Source organism: Clinocottus analis, unplaced genomic scaffold, assembly GCF_023055335.1.
Source record: "Clinocottus analis isolate CAN_PGR_092001 unplaced genomic scaffold, fCliAna1.0.p SCAF_33, whole genome shotgun sequence".
NCBI lineage: Eukaryota > Metazoa > Chordata > Actinopteri > Perciformes > Cottidae > Clinocottus > Clinocottus analis.
The window spans coordinates 884,357-907,620 of record NW_027176076.1 but is presented as its reverse complement, the minus strand read 5'-3'; the positions used below and the strand labels follow the sequence as shown (position 1 = coordinate 907,620).

Genomic DNA, 23,264 nt, shown 5'->3' with positions numbered 1-23,264 from the left:
TCATTCCACACTGTATTCATGATATTATTCTAATCAAGTTAAGGGCTCTGGCCTTTAACCATTCATCTATACACTGAATTTGTCTTATCTGGGGGAGAGATGTGGATGTAAATTGAACCGTCCATACCACAAACACTTAAACATGATGTCTCACAGATGAGCATTTACGATTAGCTTTTCTTTCTGTCAAGGACTAGATCCCCTGACTTTGTGCCAATGCAGGTTCTTGTTTTAACATTCAGTAACAGTTATGTGGAACGGGTTACCTGCAGGTTGAGTAGCAGATATAAGACGAATGAATCGTTTGAGTTGCAGTACTGTAGGTTCTGAATACCCATCTTGTTTATTTTAGTTGTCCGTGCATTGCATGGTAATTTGTGTCTGGGTTAAGAGAACATGTGGTTTTATTGCCTGACGGATAAGTTTAGCTGTTTGTGCAAAACTTTTTTAGTCTCGTTTTAATTTGTGTATTAATTATTGAATTGGTTGGATACCTTGTATTATACTGCGACTTCGCCTTCCACTCAGAAGAAAACGACACACCAGTCGCAGGATGGTTTTGGACTAGTCTACATGAATATAAAATGTCTGATCTTGACATTTAAATCTCAAAGAGATTATTATAGCTGGTGAATAAACAGACTACTAAAGATATGATATAAAAACAAGAAGACAACAAGAATAAAGCTAGTTAGACTAAAATAACAGTCCCTGGATAATACACAAACAACCAATCAAGAAACTCATTGGCATCTTTTCCCTTCTAGAAAGCTCCATGTTTCTGTTTAGATGGAATGTGATGGTAAGTGGTACATTAATAATTCAAGGCTATGACTCTTCACATGGCTGTCTGCATGGATTACTGCTGCCCTGTCTCCTACAAATTACATTTATATGCATTTATTCTTCATTAGTGATTTATGTTCAAGGACAACGTTAAGAGGGTAGTGAGGGTCAGCAAAAATAAAAAAAGAATGGTGGTTGGCCATGTTGAACATTTACCCTCAAAATGGGCAGCCTGGCTTCATTTCCCATGTCAAATTAACAATCGGCATTGGGATTTTGGGGAGCTTTAGAGGGTTAGTTAGTCAATTTGCAGAAACAAAGAACATGTCTTTTCACTAACTCCTTGAAGTATTGAGCCATATTAATAGTTTTTATTTAATTGTTTCTGGTTTTAAGATATAAGTTTCGGACACTGTCTCCACTAAAAAACAAGAGAGATGAATGACATTTGTTTTCAGTGCTGATTTATTTGTTTTTGCTCTGTTGCACATAGTGGTCTTGCAGAATAATAACAGTGTAGGAAGTTGAAAGTTTGAAAGTTTAAACAGACTTGTATTTAATGTAATTATAGTTTTCTTGGAACAGATTGTCATTACAAGTTTTATTCAAACATGATAGTATGATGTAAAATTGTCAACACATGATCGGAAATGACTTGAGTAAAGATGTCAAGTTACGTCACCTGTGTAACTCTTTCAATCCTAACTGTGTGTTTCCGGAAGATGAAGGACAGCATGAGAGACATGTTGTGTCTTTCTTCTTCAATAACTTGTTTTTAGGATTGCCGGCTGTAACTGACTCTGAGGGGAGGATGGGAAATGTACTCCTCCTTTCCACAGACGGAGCAGATTGATGCACATATAGTGGAAACTCTGCAATTCTCTGCACTGCTTCAATGAGCTCTGGGCAGCAAATGAGGGAACTCAGCTTTACCTTAACATTAAGTCTCTGCTTTGATATGAAGGGTTTTGTCATCAAAAAAATACAGTGAAATGTGAAATGAATGCAGTTGGAAATATTAGGGTTATTTTTTACTTTTTCTGGGGGTACAGGAGAGTTGGTGCAGGGAGATGAAAAGCCAATAGATACACAGACAGGTATGAATGAAAATTCCTAAAGCAGCATAAATCAAAGGAATATATGGTGCAAAAGGGCTCTGAGGTTCTGCTCATCCTTTCAGGAGGCTGCAGAAATGTTTTTTTTTTATGTTGCGTTTTTTTTCAAGTCTGAAAATGATTATGAACAACGTGGGTCCACATTTCCGCACAAGGATGCTTGTAACATCTTTACTTCACGTGTTTCATTCTAAACTATCAAAGCAGGTGTTGGTCATATATTTCTACAATTATTATACTCCAGCAGCCATGTTTTATTAGATTTCTGTCATGAATCTCGATTTAACACCGTCTCATCCAAAAGATACTGACTTGGTTTTGGATGTAGACTGAGTTGACTTAGAGTAGACTTTTTTATCGTGGTGTCCCGCTAAAAAAAACTAAAACGAAAGAATGATGCTGTGCTTCTATCATATCCCCACATCTAGTGGTATTCAAATGCCAGTCAGCATTTATAGAGGGCACAAATTACAATTAAAAAGCCCCCAACCTCGTCATATCATATCTCTCAGGGAACTGGAAACTAATATATACTGTACCTCTCTTACTATTGATTGTACCGTATGTTGCGACTATAACATACTTGGAATATATTTTTGAGAGTTGCAGTGGATTCAAACATTAGTAGGAATCAAAGTATCGTAGTAACAAATTATAAATGAGATAATTTATTGTCGAGAGCAGATTATAATTAGACAAATGTAGAAAATAATTGTAACCTGATAATGTTGGTAAATGGTAAATGGATCCGTACTTGTATAATAACTTGATAATGTTAGGTTTTATTTCTGTAAATAGGTAATAATGTTAAAAAATATACCAGAGTAATGGTATAAGCAATAGTTTTTTTTTATTGATAATGAGGAGGAAACAATTTAATATGCTCCACTCCTCAGCAAGCTTTAGCATCCGGAGAAATCCCAAAGCTTCAGTTGCTAAATTACGATAGGACAATCATTTCTCCATAATAGTCGAGTATAGGGATGATTGGGTTGCCTCCTATTAGTGTAAATTGTGTGCAAATACACTGCTCTTGTTGGAAATAGCCAGAGGAGCTTTGTGTTTACTCAGTCTAACAATACTGGGGACATGGTTGAGCAGCAGAGAAGTGTGGTTTGAAACATTTTATGTATGTCTTAATACTTTTTTTGGCCGTAAAAATGTTGGAATCCATCGCAACTGACACGACTTAAAGCTGCTGCTGTTCTTAGTGAGAAAAAAAAAGCAAACATGTTACAGCCGCCTTTCAAGCCTGCAGGGGGTGAGCATTTGACAGTCTAAAGATAGATTTAGCGTGGACTACTTTAAAGCAGCAAACCATAGACGAACGAGGTTGCAAAAAGTTCATGAAATGGATAGCTAGATTGAATATCTAACCATTAAGTTTGAGATTGTATTTTTCGTAATTCAAATTGACATATTGCAGCACCATAAAACAGCATCATTACTATGCTTCATGTCCTCAAAGATTTTGCGAATTCACATCAAAATCCACTTTAACCCTGTAGACGCCCTGCTTGGTAACTGCCACCATTGTAGACAGAAAAATTAGTAAAGCACTTGCACTTGCATTACTTTAACATTAAAGGTTTTTAGCTCTTGCTCTTATCCAAAGCAGCATTTTGAGTGCAGCAATAAAAATAAAAAAAATAGCTTAAGCTCAGGCTGATGGTGCCCTGATTATAGATCTGAGCAAACACTGCTGTAATGTGAGACCTTCTCTGCCTGAAAAATAAATTAGAGGCAGAACAGCGAGATCAGATTTAGACAGGAACATATTTGCAGGAGGATGTGGCACAAAGGAGGTGTGATACAAGTGGGAGCAGGGGACGTGAGGCGTTTCTTGAGGAGATGAGCTTTTTAAGTTTACAAGGGAAGGGAGTGGTGGTGCCGTCCTGACTGAGATTGTTCCGTTGCTGTGGGATGAGGACCTGACTTTTAATAACACAAAGTGGACCAAAAAATGGTGGAGTGTTGATTTGATTTGTTTGTATCGAAGTGGGTGCAGTATAATACGACTCCTAAATGACGTGGACCAAGTGTCAGAATATTTGTTATTTGCTATTTATTTTACAACTTTTTGAAAGCATGAAGGTGAAATTTCTCATCCAAGATGGTGCCACCGTAAAGTGTCATGTATTTCTTTGTGCTTTCTACTTCAGCAGCACACTAAGAAATTGTGTGAGTCATGCCTGCAAAGTAGATGGTGGAGGGCAATATTAGGAATATCCCACTGTATACAATTGTAACATTTTGAATGTAATAAAAGTGCGTCCCTCCGTAGTAATGGAAGACTTGTATGTTGACAGTAATGACCCATTGCTTGTGATTATTTCGAAAAATATGCAGCAGGCGATTAGTGGTTAACTGCAGGGGGAGTCACAGGCAGAAATACTGAAGCGTTTGTTTCATTGTCTGAAAGCAAAGTTGACACTAAAGAATGGGGGCATAATTATTTTGTGGGTCAATGTTGCGTACAAGCTGTAATTGACTGAGGCTTTTAGAAGCAAAGACACAATTGTTCCAATGTTTCACTCCACTGTTTTCAGCTTGAACAAATCTTCAAAGTCATGTGTTTAGTCATGTTCGGAGGGATAAGACTGCAACAGATCATTCTTTTCCAAGCTGGCAGTGCAGCTCCACGAAAGTCAATGTGGGCTGGTCTCCCACTTTTGTGAAGACTTCAATATCTCGTAGATCAAATCCACAGAAGCTTAAACCAACAACATTTTGGCAGTTAATATTCTGTTAATTGACTAATCCGTTAAATAAAGTCCTCATCATCATCGACTGTTGCAACCAGGGTTTGTTACCAGGAACTATTTGGTCGGATCAGTGTGTTTGTTTGCATGGCTGGACTTGTGGTGTCTGTTGTAATTGCTGTAACATAATTTCTTTATTGTGTTAAAATAATGTTATTGATCTGCAGTTGGAAACGGCACACAAGGATATTTTCATTCGGTAATCTTGAGTTTCAGCGTGACGCCGGAACACTACTGCAGCTGCCACAATTAGCCGGTTTATATTAAATTTAAATACCACATGAGCCTTTAATTCAATATTACTTGCATACTATCTCCCCAGACTGTGATGACAAAGTCAAATCTTTGTCCATCTCAAAATTGGGGAAATCAATTATACATTATGTTCCTCCTATAGCTTCACAGTCTGGGATGTTATATGGCTTTTAATTAATGGCCTCCGAGAGAAATATCACTGTAGAAATACTGCACATGTTCAGCCTTGTCCTGCTGTCTGTTAACAAGGTGTGGTGGATTGTTATGAACATAATACTCAGCTAACTACCAGCTATAATAGTGGGACCTGCAACAAGGTCAGGGTTTACTATTGCAAAAGAAAATTAAAAACCCCATTTTTGAATTAGATTTTTCTATAGAATATTTAATAGAAACACACATTTCACTTGAGTAACAAAACACCAACATATTTTATATCCAAATCTGCTTGGCTGCCAGTTCAGTGGCCACAGAAAGTGTTCGTGTCACATCCACATGTCACATCATCCTCAATGATGCTCATCTGCACCAAACCCTGTAATGTTCTTTGGCAGTAGGTTCTTTGAATGATACTTTTTACTTAAACACAAAGGATGTCAGCTGCACAATTTGTTCCTCCCGGAGCAGCACAGCCGGTTGATTTCAAACTTATTCATACTGAAACTGCGGGTGCCCTGGACTAATGTTAAGTTCAGCACATTCAAGGGGTTTCTGAGGATCCTTCACAGACTGGTAGTGACATCTCTTTTGATGACCCTATTCAAATGAGAGCCTGTAAACAGAGTAGCCCCATCTTCATTGCTTCTGTTGAGTTTTTGAATTACTTTGCGATACTATTCAAATTCTTCAGATACTAATCAGCCGCATTGTGTGACTTAATTCATTCCCTAATTCATTTCCCTTCAAGCTTTGATTCTCAAATAGTTATCTTCAACGTTTTTGTAACTCAGGAATTCACATCCTTTTTGCTGCATACATGTTAATCAAAAGACAACAAAATCATTTGAAATGTTAATAACTGATATGGGCAATTAGGGATGTTAAATAATATAGAATACAATTAGGCCTGGTAATGAATACATTAAATAATGACATTAAAATACATAACTAACCCATGTAATGCTTGATGACCTGTTGATTTGAAATGTATAATGGAAATATGGAAACCTCATTGTAAAAATAGAAAAAAGGCAACTTCATCTTTTTCTTTGTTTTTGTTGTGTCCAGTATACAAAGGTGTGAGTAATCTGAGAACAGTACATCACATGGTGCTGCAAAATGTATTTATTAAATTTCCATTGAGTCGTGATGAGAGAGTCTTCTATTGCCACTATTGGTTGGATAGGTGTATCACATTTTGGAAAAGCTTGCAGAGATTTCGGCACCTGGGTTAAAAGCCTCCCAGAGGTCTTCATTATATGAGGTGTTAGTGCCACTGGCTTTTAGTCATCAAGGACTCGAGCTGCTCTTGCTGGGCACTGGGACATTAACATTTCCCACCACAGGGACCTTCTCACAGTCAAGGATACAGTAGGCTTCAAAGGTGATGATGAAGGGCCAAAACATGCTTTAAGCACCCTAGAAGTGATGCCATTGAAACCCACTGCACTGAGATCCTCTGAAATGCTCTGAAACCCCAAATGTTTTTAAGTCTGACAGTAGAATCAGAACTAGATAGATGTGTTAAAAATAACATAAATAACTACTTTGACTGTGAATAGAACAATGAAAAGAATGAGGGTTCATGGCTCCACGCAGAAAAAAAGAGTCAGTAGTACGATTGTGTTTTTTTATTCAAGTTCAGTTGTGGCAAAATAAATTGGCTTTGCTGAAAGTTCTTTCTTACCAAAGTAAACTTCTTCAACCATTATTTCATCGCTCCTAACTTTGAGCAAGCACATCAGGTGCAGCAGTATGTTGCAGCAACATCTGTGCAGGCTTTGGTGTCAAGTCTTAAAGGCTGTGTGTGTGTGTGTGTGTGTGTGTGTGTGTGTGTGTGTGTGTGTGTGTGTGTGTGTGTGTGTGTGTGTGTGTGTGTGTGTGATAGAGAGGGAGAGAGAGAGAGAGAGAGAGAGAGAGAGAGAGAGAGAGAGACAGAAAGAGAGAGTGAGAGAGTATAATGTGAGTTTTTGATTCCCAAAGCAGACTCATTGCGAGTAGATGAATGACAATATTCTCTTATATTTGTATAATATTCTCTTATATTTTGTAATGTCTAAAACCAGGTCTGGCAGTGTGGCGGCAGTGTTGAGGTCCTGCCTTGCGCTCGCATCGCCCACATAGAGCGTGCTCATAAACCCTACACAGACGATCTGACGTCTCACGTGCGGCGAAACGCCCTCAGAGTTGCAGAAGTGTGGATGGATGAGTTTAAAAGCCATGTTTACATGGCCTGGAATATTCCCATGGAGGTGAGTTAATCATGTTGTTTTTCTTTCACTGTATTACATTTGGTGAGTTCCACATTGTACCACATTGTGGTCACAATACAGGCAATCATCTGTGTGTAGTCATCTACAATACAAAGTTGTCATTATCATAGTTTTTTTTGTTTTTTTTTAAATATGTGACAGTATTTGTGCATTGTTTTTAATCTAACGTGAGAAATTCTGATAACATTTTCTATAATACAAAAAACAGACTAGCATTTGCAGTCCAATAACTTGGCAGTTTAACTTTTATTACATCACTTTGAGGGAGTCTAATGTATAATCAGCAGCTCTTTCACATTCAGCATTATTTTTCTAATTTATGTTTTTGCAATTTGGCTTTGACTAGATGGGTTACAAGAGGTATGATGACTGAATCGAGGGAGCCCTTGACGTACTGCAGCATGCGGCTTAACCACGAGACCAAAAAAACCCCCGATTTCCTCAGTTTAACTGTACACATTAATTCTGCGCTAAATGACTTTTTTTTACTGCAGGGTCTTATGAGAGTAGGACATATGGGTAAAATTCAGTACATTAGATTAATCTGTTCCATTAAAAAAAGTCAGATTTTTTTTTGTTGACTAATGTTCAAAACCAAAACCACAAAAATGTAATTGTGTAACCAAAGAAGAAAATGTACCCTCAAATTGCTGAATGTTTTTTTTATAAAGCAGAAATCCATCTTTCGCTGTCCTCATCATAATGTTCTTTTAGCTTTGCAGTTTTATTGTCAGCTAAGGTGAAGTTTTGTATGCATGAGCTCTTTCACACAATCCTCAGTATGTACATGCAGTATGTCCCATTTTTCAAATGTCAGATGTCAGCCATAAACTTGCTGCAGGCTCAATTGACAGAAGGGACAGAAAGGATTAGTTTTTTTATGTCACCTACACACAGGATTTGGTGTTGCCGCCTTTTGCATCATTATCCAAATGTAGTATTCCCACAGAAGTCCAAATCGGATGTTGAAAAATGATGCACAAACCAACAAATATGACTACAGATGATAAATATATGTCACCAGCAGGCAGCTCCATTCTGCAGCCACCTAATCTAAATGTCAGGGGGTTGAGTGTCATCTGTTATCAGCTGCTCTCTTGCCATCACAGATGCTTAGTTGAATCAGGCCACTGACACCTCTAGGAGGCTCCAATGAAATTATTTTGTGTTACTTACACAATGGCCTGAATTAAATACGTGCCACAGAATAAATAAATACATAATGCGATTCAATAAAATGTTCTAAATGGAGACATTAGCAATGAGAACATTAGATACAAAGGACGACAAAAACATTTTAAAAGATGAATTAAAGGTTTGGGATTACAGCTGCAACTTGGTAGCAAAATAATAAATAATATAGAGAGAAAAAAGATGTGTATAATTAATTGTATTAAATTATTTATTGTTCAACAATCACTTTATTCTTTTAAATCTCTTAAGTTGAGCCTTTGTGCTAGTTGAGCATCTGCAGTATTTGCATGAGTCTAACTGATACAAAACGTATATACTGCACGCTGCCTGGGGTCTTTACGGCTGTTTTAGTGTCATATATTTGTGTTTTGTGAGGCTGATTTTCATTTGATCTTCAACTGGATTCAGTAAAATGAAGTAAATAACCATACTGTCATCTTACGTTAAGGACGCATCCCTCAAAGGCGAAGTCAAACGTTTGCTCACTGAAGCTTTTTTCTCTCCTGCGTGATCTGTTTGAATATGTAAATCCACGTTATGAATAGATGAACATCTGCAGGCAATTCATTCAGTCAATAATGAGACATTTAACAAAGTCTGTCCTCAAGAAGCATGAAATTTAGCCCCAGCTCTAGCCCCTTGAATTAACGACACTGCTGAATTGTCCGTCTTAATTTACTGAGTGTGGAAATCAACACTCTGCTTATATGAAGTCCATCTGAATACACATTTTTGTTTTTGAGTACCAGAAAGCCAAATCTGTAATATTTGCCCCCACTTTTGAGTTACTAAAGAGGCATTAGTTATGTTAATGATGATACAGCGTTGGAGGGGGCAACATGGGGCAGATGGTAACATGCATTGGCCAAGAAGTACTCAGATGCTTAACTTAGGTCAAAGTACCCACTTTAAAATTTATGCTCGCATTTCCTACTTAAGTAGAAAAACATTAGGAGCTAAATGTACTTGAAGTATCAAATTACTATTACTCATTCTGCATAAAATGTGCTCCTCTGACAGATGACTGTATATTATGTATGATGTTAGTAAAGTACTCTGGTGCATCAATGTGTACAAAGTATTTTACCGTTATCGCTTTACATACAGTCATATAGAAACAGATTGAGAGTACAAGGGACATTGAACTGCTTTCCCTGGTCATTTGACTCGTTCAAAACAAAAGCGTGATTGTTGTCAGTTGTTATACTGATCATGCGATCAACATCTTTGTGTCCTGGTGTGTGTACAAATTTCTTTCTAGCAGGGTAGTATGCAAACGATGCCTCTCCATGCCTCACACTACTCCACTGCATGTATGGTCCTCGGGGAGTCCGTGACTTGCTGCAAGTCAGGTTTTTAGAGAAGCCAGCCCGCTGGTAAACATAAAATGGCTGCCGCTGTGAACATCCTGCAATGACGATGTTAAAGGCAATGTTGTACTCTCATTCTATTTCTATGGGTAGTTTAGTTTCTGAACCAAGGGTAAGGCCCCTCTAAAGGGTCGCAAGATTAATCAGAGGGCCTGTGAGATGGTGAAACCAAGTTCTGGTACACACAATCCGAAAAATTATTAAAAAAAATGTATTTTACCTCTTTGGGTCTCAAACAGTTGTGCAAGTGAAATCATGTGAAAAGTCTAGAGGGGAAACACATTGTTTTAATCTTAACAGCAAGTGTTCAATTCTATAAGACTATATTATATATTAAAAAAAATCAAAACCCTACAGACGCTATTTTAATCCACAACAAATGGCAACACAATGATCCTTTATGGTCCATTTACTGATTAGTTTCTCACGCAGCTACAGTTAATCAATTGTATGCTTTATGTGCATTTCTGTGTGTGTGTGTGTGTGTGTGTGTGTGTGTGTGTGTGTGTGTGTGCTTGAACCCAGGACCCGGGCATAGATATTGGTGATATCTCTGAGAGGAAGGCTCTGAGGAAGAGGCTGCAGTGTAAAACTTTCCGATGGTACCTGGTCAACATCTACCCTGAGATGAGGATGTACAGTGAGACCATCGCATATGGAGTCGTAAGCTGCCTGCCTCTTCATCCCAAATGCAATCCATCGTCTGTAAAAGCAAAATCAAGTCTAAACCATTCCTGAGCAAATAATTGTAATCCTTGTGTTGGGATCCGGATGGCTGCTGTCAGGAGCACAAACAGTTCACACAAAGAGGAGGTTTGCTGCATCAACTTTGTCTCTTTCCTTCTCCATTCAGAACTTTTAGAGGAATCATTTTATGTTGGATTACTGCAATCAAAACAGACATATATGGATTCATTTAAATATAGATGTAGTATTCCCCACTTTAGGGCTTTGCAGCTGAATTTTATTAGTGAGAGATGCCAGAAAAGGTGACAGCCAATGGGGTTGGCAGTGTTTCTATTTGCCCATTCCTAGTTGTTCTCAAACAGATTTGTTTCCACTGTCCTACCACCTCACATCATATGTGGTGAACCCTAATACACAGTGACACACAGAGTATTACGGCACTATGTTGTATGGATGATTTTTTTTTTTTTTATTACAAACTGACAAATGGTGTATGGGGACAGCGAGGAAATAGACCGGCCTCATTACATTCATTTCCTCAAGTAAAATTACCTCATTATTCTATATTTGCTACATGCATTTGATGGGTTAGTCAGTCGTTGTGGTTTGAAGAGTTGTTACTTGCCAAGCCTCTTGCGTGAATACATTTATTCATTATTTTGCAAAAATTTTGACATTTCCGTAGAATGTTCTGAGGTCTAATTTATTCATAACTCTCTTCCTCCTCCTGATCTGAACAATGTGGGTGAAGTTAGCTGCAGGTGGCAAACTTTCCTTTACAGCGCTATGTGATTCCATATTCACTGAGCCATGCCCACATGGAGCAGAACAATGAAAACTGAAGAACATTACGTCTCATTCAGACACACATTACATCACAGAAGCTAAAGACGCTCTAAATGTCATTCCATGTTAAGCTGACGTCGTCCCCACAGATGTCACTGTTGCATATTTACTATATTTACACTCGTAGATCTGAGCTGCCTGTAGATTTACTGATTAGCAGATAGAAGTAGACATCTCCCGAGCCGATGTGGAGCTGAATCTTTCCATAACTGTGTTCTTCTGATCTCACATCTTTACCTAATTCACCTCCCACGTAAAACCATCATCCATGGAGCTCCCTGCAGAGCAGTTTGCATCTCACAATCAGGCAGACCTTTGTCATGTTGCGCATGAATAACCCTTTGGTCCTCAAAGTCTGAGTCATGTTCATTAAGCGTAATGCTGATGATTTACATTTTCATGAAGCTTAAATGAATTTAAGAGGATGAATCATGTTTTATATGTTTCAACCCACTCAGGCTTCTTCTGTATTCTCTCTATGTGAGGCTCAAGGAATACACCAGGCTGACGCTGGCTCGATGAGCATTTTTTTCTTTCGCTTCGTCACTTTAAAACACCTTTCCTTACTCACTCAACCATGTGGATATGTTTTCATATCAACAGTGAGCACTGCAGCAGGCAGCGCTTAATGTTTGGATAATAGTTTCCCCCGTAGAGCAAATAATGTGCTGCAGAGTTGAAGAGAGCAGGTGCTAGATGCTGCTTCCTCACTCTCACTGTGTTTTGGCAGTATGATTTTATCTGTGAACTGGACACCACACAGGAAGTATCTGTTACCATTATTCATAGTCTAGTACACAATGATTTATTCACCTCACAAAACATTTCCAGCATTTATTCAGATATCATAAAAAATACTGCATCAACTTGTGTGAAAATTACAAGACGAATGTAGATACATGTATATTGTTTGTGTAGATACATAAAAACATAATATATATAATCTTAGTATTCTTAGCAATGGATCGTAATTCATCAATGGGTAAAAAGGTTTGACATACATATTTATATTTAAAGCAACACATTCTGTATTCTCTATAACCTTTCAAAACACAGTATTCAGTAAATAGACGAATATTTTCCATCGCTTAGAATTCATGGATAACTTACTAAATAAAAGTTAAGTCTTAAAGTCCCTGAGATATTTGCTGCAAATCTTTCTTCTTGAATCTTAAAACATTATAAATTCATGAATAAATAAGCAGCAAGAAAAACATCTTACAACATCTTTTGCGATATTATTCATTAGTAGTTAAAAAATCAGAATCATGTAGGACCTCATCTTTTAAGATATATATTTCCTTTCAAGGAATCTTGTTTGGAGAGCAGTTACAATCCAAAATAAACCAAATATGTTAGAATTGTGATGGACTTAAATTAAAGCTCTCACTGGTGCATTACACTGGTTCAAGTTAGAAACTATGATTCATATTAGAAATACTGACCTGGTTATAAATGTATGGGTTAAAGTGTGCTTGCAAACACTGTCACAACATTGATTTCACCCCAAGACAATTCCTAGATTGTTTTTCTTTGTTATTTATCTGTACTTGTGACTGAATGTGATTTTCTTGGTCTGCCAGCTGAAAAACTCTCTGAAGAATGATCTGTGTCTGGACCAGGGGCCCGACAATGACAATGTCCCCATCCTGTATCTCTGTCACGGGATGACACCTCAGGTTAGAGCCCTCCCTCTTCACACCACTGTTTTATGCAGCGTATAAAGATTTAATATACCACCTCTATATTTTATTTCCATCTCGGGATTTTCTTACTCAATAAAACCTGTTTCGTTTCGAAGAAAAATAACTTTTCTGTGCTTTCAGATTGGATCAAACTCAATAGCTTTAACTCATAAAACAGGATCAGGTTGTTTTCTTGCCCTTTACAGAAACACTATGTTTTTAAATACATATTAAACTCTATTTTTCATACACCTTCATTTAGGGCTGACATGTCCTAACTGAGTCCAGCTCAGAGTAAAATCCCACGTTATCGACAAAACAAAATGTAAAATCCTTTTTTTATTTACTTCATCAAGTTAGATTGTACCTGTACATTTGTCATGCAGTCACGTAGACTTCAGGATCATTTCAATCACTTGCTTCTGTTTTTCATTAATTGATGTCTAGAAAAGCTTATCTCTAGACTACTCTTTCAGGACATAATACAGCCCAAATAATAAGCAGTGAGTGTCTACAAATGTTAGCACAGCTTGATTATCATTTACTTTCTTCAGCGTCTTCCAGCTCCAATCGATTCCTCCATCCCATTATGTCTGAGAAGATTGTGTTCAGAGATTGTTTAACCTTGCCGTAACACTTGTAAACTTGTCTGATGGAGTGAGGCTTGATCTTACATCATCCCTCTTAATTCAAATGAATCTATCCTCATTTGTACTACAATACACTCATAATGTCTGGTATTCATATTGTCAACAAAGTGCTAATTAATACTTACTAAGGAGAAATCTGTAGAATCTTGTGGGGTCTCAGTAACACTTTTTCCTTTAAAATCTCAGCTTCTACAGTCCTTTCGGAGACCAAGATAACTTTAATAATGACTAACTGTATACCTGTTGTATGCTGTAAATCTCTCACAAATCCAGTTATTTCAAACAATGGATTGGAGTAGCACCAGCGTTTCTAATGAGATTAGGGATCTCTTCTGCAAGACAAATCTAGTCTGCTCTATTTTTACGTTTCAGTGTTACATCATGGAGAGGATTTAGACCCTGTATTGCCTCTAAAATGACACATATTCTTAGCAAATATTTGCTGTAGACATTCATAATGTCACCGAGTTGCTTTTTGGGAAAGTTTTACCATTGTATCTGAGGTGTTGCTGTAAGTGCAGTACATTAATGTGCTGAATGAAAATTGCACAGCGACACATGAAAGGAAAACGTTTTCCAAAGCTTACGATCCAACATGTGACTGACTTTACAAGTGCATGGTGTCAGCAAACATACGGTACAGCGCTTCAGCTCAAGCAGTAATAAAATATACCGACTTAAGCACAGCAACAATAGAAAGCACAGCCACTCACAGCCTGGCAGTCTGCGCTGCTCCCAAAATGAGCAGCACAAATAAAAAATTCACACTCGTCAGACTGTTTAACGTCTGGTGGGAAGGAGACAGGAGGCTGTTTGGGCGATACGAGTAAGGACTAAGAGAAGGATAAGAGGGAAAGTCAGACAAGCTGCAGAATATGCAAACATGACCCTGATTTCTTTCTGTTTTGGGGTACTTTGACAGCTAATCAAGATGCTGGTGCAGAGACGAGTGGAAATCATATAGACGTCTTCTGACAAAGTCCCTTTTTAACCATCAGCTCCCATATGAATCTAAATCTAACCTCTTTATCATTTGAATTTTAAAATACCGATTTTGTGGCCTTCCTTTAATATGTGTTTTATTAATTTGTTCTTTTACTTAAGATGCTAGTAGCAGATTAACTATTTGTATGTAAAATACTAAAAATAGCTGTGAAGATGTTGTGTTTACTAAGAAGTATCTCAAAACACTGGAGCAAATTCAGTTTACTTCCTATCACTATAAAATACACACATTTTACATGTGATCTATTTCATGTGATCAAAATTAGGTCCCCTCATGCGGTCCCTCCTTGTTTCACAACTTCTCGTTTGTCACCGTGTGCACTACAACACACTAAAGCTCGGAGCACCGCTCTGTCTGTCTGTAAATATAATCCACAGATTCCCTCTTTCTCCCCCTCTCATGCTCAAACTGCAGCCTTTTTCCCTTTTCAATACAGAAAATTATTTTTCTGCCAAATTCCTGAAAAAGATTTTTAGTTTTTGTCAACTAAATATGAGCGAGAGACACAATTATTCAGGGTTTCTCACCATTACTGAATTAACAATGAGCTTACATTGTGGGCTTTGCTTTGTTTATTTCTTGTCCTCCATTCATTCAACTGTATAAATATGCAGATTCAGTCTATGTAAATGTCTCTTTCATTCCCAAAGACAACCCGAGTGCAATCCTCATTTGCTGCATAGTTTATTACCTTTATGGTCATATACAGCTCTGCAGGGACCATTATCAAAATGTCAACCACAGCAGTCTGTGCCTACAGTACTGCACTTACAGTGTGTTTGACGCAAGATGTGGTGTTTCTTGCAGAATGTGTACTACACCAGTGCTCAGCAGCTCCACATCGGGCTCCTCAGTCCAACAGTTGATGACGACGACAACAAGTGCCTGGTGGACGTGAACAGCAGGCCGCGCCTCATCGAGTGCAGCTATGCCGCCGCCAAACGCATGAAGCTCCACTGGCTCTTCACTCAGGTGATACCTATGAACATAGTCTGCACACATGGTCAGAACACACAAGGTTAATATGCAGTTGTCTGTTTATGTCCAACAGTTAAGGTAATTTGTTGTAAGTGACAGGGAAAAACTACTGGAGGTAGCTGTTAATCATGCAAGTGTTTTAATTTACTGTTTGACCCCTCAATTCTGTAACTCATTTACACGTGAAGAGTAATTGAAACTTTATAATTGTCTTCCTTTCTTAGCTGTGCTTGCATAATGTGTTTTAACAGACAAGCAGCCACTTCACAAAATGCCCCATGACAGCGGATGAATTGGATTTACTGCGTGCTTAGATTTGGGTTTAAAAAACCTCTTATTGTTGTCCGCCATGCTGTCAGTACTGTTTCAATTATACATTGTATTCCTCTTTCAGTAAAATATGCATAAAATCCCAAATGTGCTTCATATTAGATGCTTGTTATAACCATTTTGTCGCTGCTGGACTGCGACTACAAGTGCATCCGTTTGATTTTACAGCACGATGGTGTAAACATTTGAAAAGGTTTAATTTGCTTGAGCTCATACATCATATATCCTCACACAGAACTTTAAGTGGTTATTTTAGTTATCTTTGCATAATTTAGTATGCAGGATGGGGACATATCAGCAAAGTTAGAAAGTATCAAGTTTCTGAAATATGCCATCAATTATTGACAGTTTTGACTGCACATGTGCAAAGTGTAGAGCTCAGGCAGAAATGTATTTCCTAATGCAGCCATGGGAAATGGGACACTGTACAAATAAGAGAAAACATTTGATTTAGTTTATTGTGATTCAAATGTATCATGAAGCCAATTTAAGTGAAGATATTCTTTATATTTCAAAATGTTAGAGGTGAAATTTGCTAAATTACTTCACTTTCTTCATCCACCGTGAAAACCTCTCATTATCCAATAAATGATCTTGGTAAGCCTTGATAAAAGAAATAAATTAAATGTGTGCTTGCGTGTAAAGATTTGTCATAATGGTAGATTGATCATTTGTAAAGCAAGCACATGTTCAGTGGGCGGGACTGTATGGTTTTCCAGCCTGTGTGTTCTGAGGGTATGTGTGGGTGACACATTTTTATTTTTCTCTAAGAAATACAGATTGTTCTGTACATAGCCTATAATTAAATTCCTAGTAAACCATAGAACCCTAAATCAAATAACAACCTTCCTACACACTGTATGCTCACATATAGATTCATCAGCCCCCTGATGGTTTATAGGAAACTTGGCTAAATGAAACCCAGCAGCTTCCTCTATCCGTTATCGTTCAATGTTTGCAGGGGATCTTGGTTTTAGTTTGGCCTCAGTCCAGGCCTCTGAATTACCACCCACATCTTTGAATTGTTCAAACATTGAAAAAGGTTTGTTGTTGTGTTAATGGACTGCTGTTTCAGCAGGTTTGAGAAACAAACAATTGTCCAATCAGGGCTTTGTAGCTTTGTAGGCTGGATTTAAGACTGAGACGTCATCTCTCTGTGAAAGAGTCAGAAAAATTGCTATATCCATGGATTGAAATAAACAGCTTGAAGCAACTTCTACGGATGCTTCATTGTCTAAAAAATTAAGTCTGAATGTGATTGTTCTAGCCGACAAAGAAATCCGCTCACTGATTAAAATGTTGGACCAAATTCAAGTTAGATTTAGAAAGAAGAAAACTGCTCACCTCATGTAGGACTTAACTGAGGTACAGAAGCTATAGACTATCAAACTTAAGTTTAAATAAGCCCCAAACTCTCCTCTAAATAGACCATTTGGTGCAGCCAACACCAAATTGTATACTGATGAGTTACTAGTTAGTGCTTTATAAATTATGAATTAAGTGTGTACTCGTGCTTTATAATAACTACATGCGATTTAGTATTAGTAAAGTGCTACCCAAATTGTTATTAAAGACTACAATAGTAAATAAATCTGCAAGTAGGTATGCTGAGGTATACAGAACCAATCACACAAAAGCACTCTTAACCTCTGAATAGGATTTAAACAGGTGATTGAAAGTGATTTTTTTGACTCGGGTACTATTGTACAGTGCACACTTTCAAGATCTGACCGCGGGTGACTTGGCTGTGGAGCTTGTGTCTGCGTCAAATTGTTCATAATATTTTTCAATTGTGTAAAACTATTTTCAAATTTTTGCTCTAAACTTAAAACCTAAAATTCAGAAATATAAAGAAATATATTGCCTCTTTTTTCATGTTCTTTTACATAATGATTGAGCGCTACGATAAATTGTTGATCCTGCGAACAGTTGTTAAACAGAAAGCTCTCAACCTCGACATACGACCTTCTTCATCAGTTGTAGTTCTGCTCAGTTTTCATAGAGATTGTTAAAATGTTGACACATCATAGAATAAAGTAATTAAATAATCTGTTCGCAGCTAAAGCTGGCATAACCAAAAGAAGGGGTCTGAAGCAAATCTGGCTGTTGGAGCTGATACCATTAGGTAAAGAAATGCCTTGATTGCCCCTGCCACTGCTTTTATGGGCTGGCTCAGGACAAGACTACACATTGGTCCATAAATGCCCACTTTCAGCAGTCATTACCATCTGTTATCGATAAAATAAAATGTCTCTTGGACCTCACATACAGGCCAAACTCAGGCCAAAGAGTAATTTGGTTCTGTCTGCACAACCTGTCCAATCTTAAGGTCTTTTTCCTCCCACATCCCTCAGTATTGCTCTCATAGTATTCGAAAGAGCCCTCTCCTCGCAGCTCTTTCCACACTGTATTGGCTGCTGAAAGTCTCCTTTTCAGTCACTTGCCCTTGGAGTGCCCTGACAACGTAATGAGAAAAATTTTGCCCCATTCATTGGGACATGCTGAAATATTTTTGCAGAGCTAATGTGCTCGCTCTGTTCAGACTCTGGCAACAGCTGATACATTAAAGTGTGTAGAAGATTTCCACATTATCATAACACCTTTGAGGTTTTCATGTCCTTCATGCCTTCGACTGCAATACCAGATGATTTAGCCTGTTTTGTCTGGTTTTCTTTTTTTTCTTGGGTTGAGTCTCTCAGAATCTTGGCCCTTGCTAGGAAGAACGCTAATGACTACACTGGCAATTTCAATGTTGTTTTTGCCTTGAAACCTTGTTGATGCTATCTGTTGGGCCCGATGAGGATGGTAGTGTGATTCAGCCAAAACGGTCAGTGCTCAGGGCGCTTCAGCAGCACATGTCCATATCCATTCACAGCAGTGTGGGTTTAAAAGAGGAAAGTTATATTGTGCACAAAAATTGTTCTCTGGAGGCCGGCACAGTTTTCACCAGCCTGCTTTTATCTTTTCAGGGAGGATCCATTCAGAACAGGAAATCAAAGAGATGCCTCGAGCTTGTAGTGAGCAGCGACAATGAGTTTGGCTACCAACTCGCTCTGCAGAAATGCACTGGACAGAAATGGTTCATCACAAATGTGCTGTTTAGCAGCTCCTTGTGAACACTGGACTGATTACATGAAGTGGTTCCTTAAGTGTTCCCTTGTTTTGTGAAAGGTACAAAAGCGGGAGTCTGACAGAAGAGCGATGCATTGGGCAACACAATCCTTTTGAGCACCACGATGTCCTCTGATGAGCCGTCGACATCCCATCGTAAATGTTAAACATTTTATTTTGCCTACAGGATCAGCCATAGTTGGCGGATATTTTGCAGATTTGACAAGCTTGTATATTAGGTATATTTTGTGGTAAATACAGTACAGTCCAATTTTCATTGACTTAAAAGATGTATGGGTCCAATATGTTTTTGTACTTTGTTCATAATTGCTACTGTGTAGCAAGTTTTCTGAACCTGTCCCTGCTGTAATTATTTTTGATTTAGTGTCTCAGGTTTGTAGGTTTAATACGCGATTCAGCTGAACAGTTGTTGGAAAATATTGGAATAAATCTGAAAATAATAGATTATTTTCTACATGTAAATATGTTGATCATTTGTTATAGATAACAGTAAAATATCTGATGTAAACTACTGAGTGAACATGTTTTTTCTGTTCAAATCGTATCAACAAGTTTTACCCTACCAAAAGTATTAAACGTATTTGAATTTGCTATAAATCACAAATACATTTTTGATTGTCAAATATTTTGAATGTGCACGGTGGCCCTGGGAGTTCAGTCCACTCCAACTTAAGAAAACATGTGCAAATACACAAAACTCAAGCAAAGTAGAAAACCTCTCCACCAGTCGACAGTGTAACAAAATGCACTGAAAAGTCAGACAACACAACAAAATATAGAAATGCAGAGAACTGACTTACAAAACAGGTTTCCAGGTGACAATCAAAACTGATAAACATTAGCACACTTCTCTTTTCTATGGATGATGGTGTACTCATTATTTTCACCGCATCTTCCACAGGAGGCTTAGCGTGAGCTGCATGTCATTGCATGTTGCATGTAGACATGCAATATTGTGAAAGGTATTTTACTGCACACTGTATCCTATAGATCACTTTAGAATGTTAAAATGGAAATACACTTAAATTGTTACATCCTTGTTGACAGGTTGACAACTTAAGTGTATTTTTGCAATGGTAGTATTTTTTCCTTTACAGGCCAGGCAGCAAAATGGCCGGATAGCTTGTCAAGCTGATGACTATGTTTTCAAATTAGTTTTTGTTTTTCTATTTTTATTTTAGTTTAAATCTCAGGGCCACCATCTAGCTATGGCTGTTAATATTACCTTTTAATGGAGCAACATAGACTGGTGTGCATGCACACTTGAACAAAGCATTTATAAAATACAGAGTCATGGAAGTGATGTTGTCCGTTTGTAATAACAAATGCAAGGGCAGAAGCAGAGAAACAGGGCTGCTTTCTGCTCTGACTGTTGTGTGCACCTGGGGAGGAGACGAGTGGCACAGCCTGTTTTCAACGTGTCAGTCCTCATTACCATCCACATTCAAGCAGAGCTCGGCAAACCATGGCATTAAATATACATGGGAACCCACTTTCATCAAAAGGACCTCCCTCACGAACACGTCTTAATATATGCAATAAGAGCGCCTCTGCATGCTCAAAGTTTTGAATGAAAGCAATTCAACAAAACAGTATTCCCATGCACATTACTTACATCCGCTTTTAGTTGACCTCCCATAGTGATTGCCGTGTGGAGCTCGTTCCAAACATTTCTTTTAGCTTTAAAATGGCTGTAGGGAATCTGTGTGTATATTTGCTTAATATTCGATGATCATAAATACATGTATTACCCTTGTTGATTTAGCACATCATCTTGTGCCACAAAATGACTTGAAATAGGTTGTTTTTTTCATCTTTTTTTTTTTTAGGTTGGCACAAAGTACACTGCCGAGATTATATTCCCTGTAAATGTGCAGTGAAAGATACATGCAACTGTATTCCACAGTGATGGAGCTGTCTGTGCCTGAGCATGAGTCACATGCAGCATCTCTAAGAAGAGCTGGCCTGAGGCCAGGGGTGAGGCCAGGGGTGATAATATATGTCTGTCTTCCCTTTGAGATCTGGCATCTGCTAAATTGCAGTCATTTACCTTGATATCAGAGTTAAATACAGACATTTAACGGGTACGTCTTTAACGGGTACGCCTTTCTGGAGCAACTGTCATGTACAGTTTGATCATCAGATTAATTTGTTACAAGAGACAGGTTGTATTGTTATGAGTGCTTCTTCATTTAAATTTACAGACATTTTCAATTTAGCCTATTTTGACCAAAAGGGATAAATAAAAGAAACTGTATTTTAACAGAATGAGGCGATTTTCTTTCTTTTTTAAAAACAAAATCCCCAACTCTCACTGTAGGTCCTGTATCTTAAAAGGAAACTAGTTAGGGAACTAGATTTTAAAGATAGGGGGTTCATTTTTCATTATGAGCTTTATCCAACTTTTAATCAAATTTAAACATTTTGAAAATATTCAACACAGCTGAATCCTAATTTGAGCCACCAATTCTCACTTTTCCAACTCATTTATAGTCCTTTAACTGCTTCTTCATACAGATTAAAGACAGCATTGCGGTGTTTAGTGTCCACTTTACAACATACCTGGAAATATTCCATATCTTTCATATATTATTGGTATATTTAACTTTTAAAGCCAGCAATGCAGTGCAACAGCATCAGCTTTTTAAAATACAGTATTCACAGATGCAATGGGTCTAGAAATGGCATTTTCCTGTTCTTTTAGCTTGAGTGCAAAGAGATCCTTTTGGACTTAATTTCTACATTCCTACAAGTACAATAACCATCCCAGCTCCCTTCTCATTTGAACACCTTGTTTTTAAACTGTCTGGTCCCAAACCCCTGGTTACTGCAGTCATCTACTGCCCCCCAAAACCTAACCCTGCTTTCCCATCTGATTTGTCTGAATTCCTCACACAACTCTTTGCCATCTCTCCATCCATTCTGCTACTCGGAGACTTCAACATACATGTCGACTCTCCTCACTCCACAAGCTCCACCGAACATCTGGACACCAACTATTTCAACATCACCCAACATGTCGACTTTCCCACCCACAAAAAAGGACACACTCTTGACCTGATCTGCACCTCCGGCATTACCATCACCAATCTAGCCAGCATTGACCTCACCATCTCTGACCACTTGGCTCTCACCCTAGACATTGACATCCCTACCCACCCATGTTAAACAGAGTCTACCATAACCTTCCGTAACACCAAGTCAATCAACCTCCCCCTCCTCCCTTTTGGCTACCATCGTCTCTGCCTCTGCCATCATTTCAATTGCCTCCCCCGCTGCCCTGGTTTACTACTATAATGATACACTCTCCTCCTGTTTTGACCTCATCGCCCCCAAAAAATCAAAACGTGTCTCTTTCATTCACTCCGCCCCCTGGTACACTGACGAACTCCGCCACCTGAAAGTGCAGGGCCGTCAACTAGAACGCCTAGCAAAGAAAACCGGACTCACTGTACACCAAGATGCCTATAAACTCCACCAACAACTATACAAAGATGCCCTCAACACCGCTCGCTCCTCCCACTACTCCTCCATCATCCAATCTGGCTTCAACAACACCAAAACGGTTTTCTCCACCATCAGCAAACTCCTCAAGCCCATGGACACCATCTCCGCCTCCTTCAACACCAGCAAATGCAACTCATTTCTCTCCTTCCTTAATGACAAAATAATTTCTATGTACAACCAGCTGGCGACCTCCTCCACCCCAACAACCTCGCCCCCTAGCCCTCAACATGACCCTCCCTCACCCCCTAGCCACTCACTCTCATCATTCAGATCAATTACTGAAATGGACCTCTGCTCCATAGTCTGTTGCCTGAAGACCTCCACCTGTGCCCTTGACCCCTCCCCTCTAACTTAGTCAAGGCCTGCCTCCCCTCACTCTCCCGTCTCATCACAAACATCATCAACTCCTCACTGTCTTCTGGTCTCATACCCCCCCCCCCTCCCCCCCACCTTCCTCTTCTCCCCCACACTTAAGCTTGCTGCTGTCACCCCTGTACTGAAAAAACCTGGTCTCGACCCTGACATCCCC

The 23,264-nt window shown here is 38.5% G+C and overlaps 1 protein-coding gene across 1 annotated transcript in view; it reads left to right on the top strand.

Annotated features, from left to right (window-relative positions):
* Window positions 1-20,065, top strand: part of galnt18b (UDP-N-acetyl-alpha-D-galactosamine:polypeptide N-acetylgalactosaminyltransferase 18b) — a 65,761-nt gene extending 45,696 nt beyond the window's left edge. The window contains exons 7-11 of the mRNA XM_068595964.1: window positions 7,144-7,329; window positions 10,440-10,577; window positions 13,031-13,126; window positions 15,596-15,760; window positions 19,066-20,065. Coding sequence (XP_068452065.1) covers window positions 7,144-7,329; window positions 10,440-10,577; window positions 13,031-13,126; window positions 15,596-15,760; window positions 19,066-19,212 — 732 coding nt within the window. The 3' untranslated portion in view covers window positions 19,213-20,065. The remainder of the gene's footprint in view (window positions 1-7,143; window positions 7,330-10,439; window positions 10,578-13,030; window positions 13,127-15,595; window positions 15,761-19,065) is intronic.
* The last annotated feature ends 3,199 nt before the right edge of the window (window positions 20,066-23,264 follow it).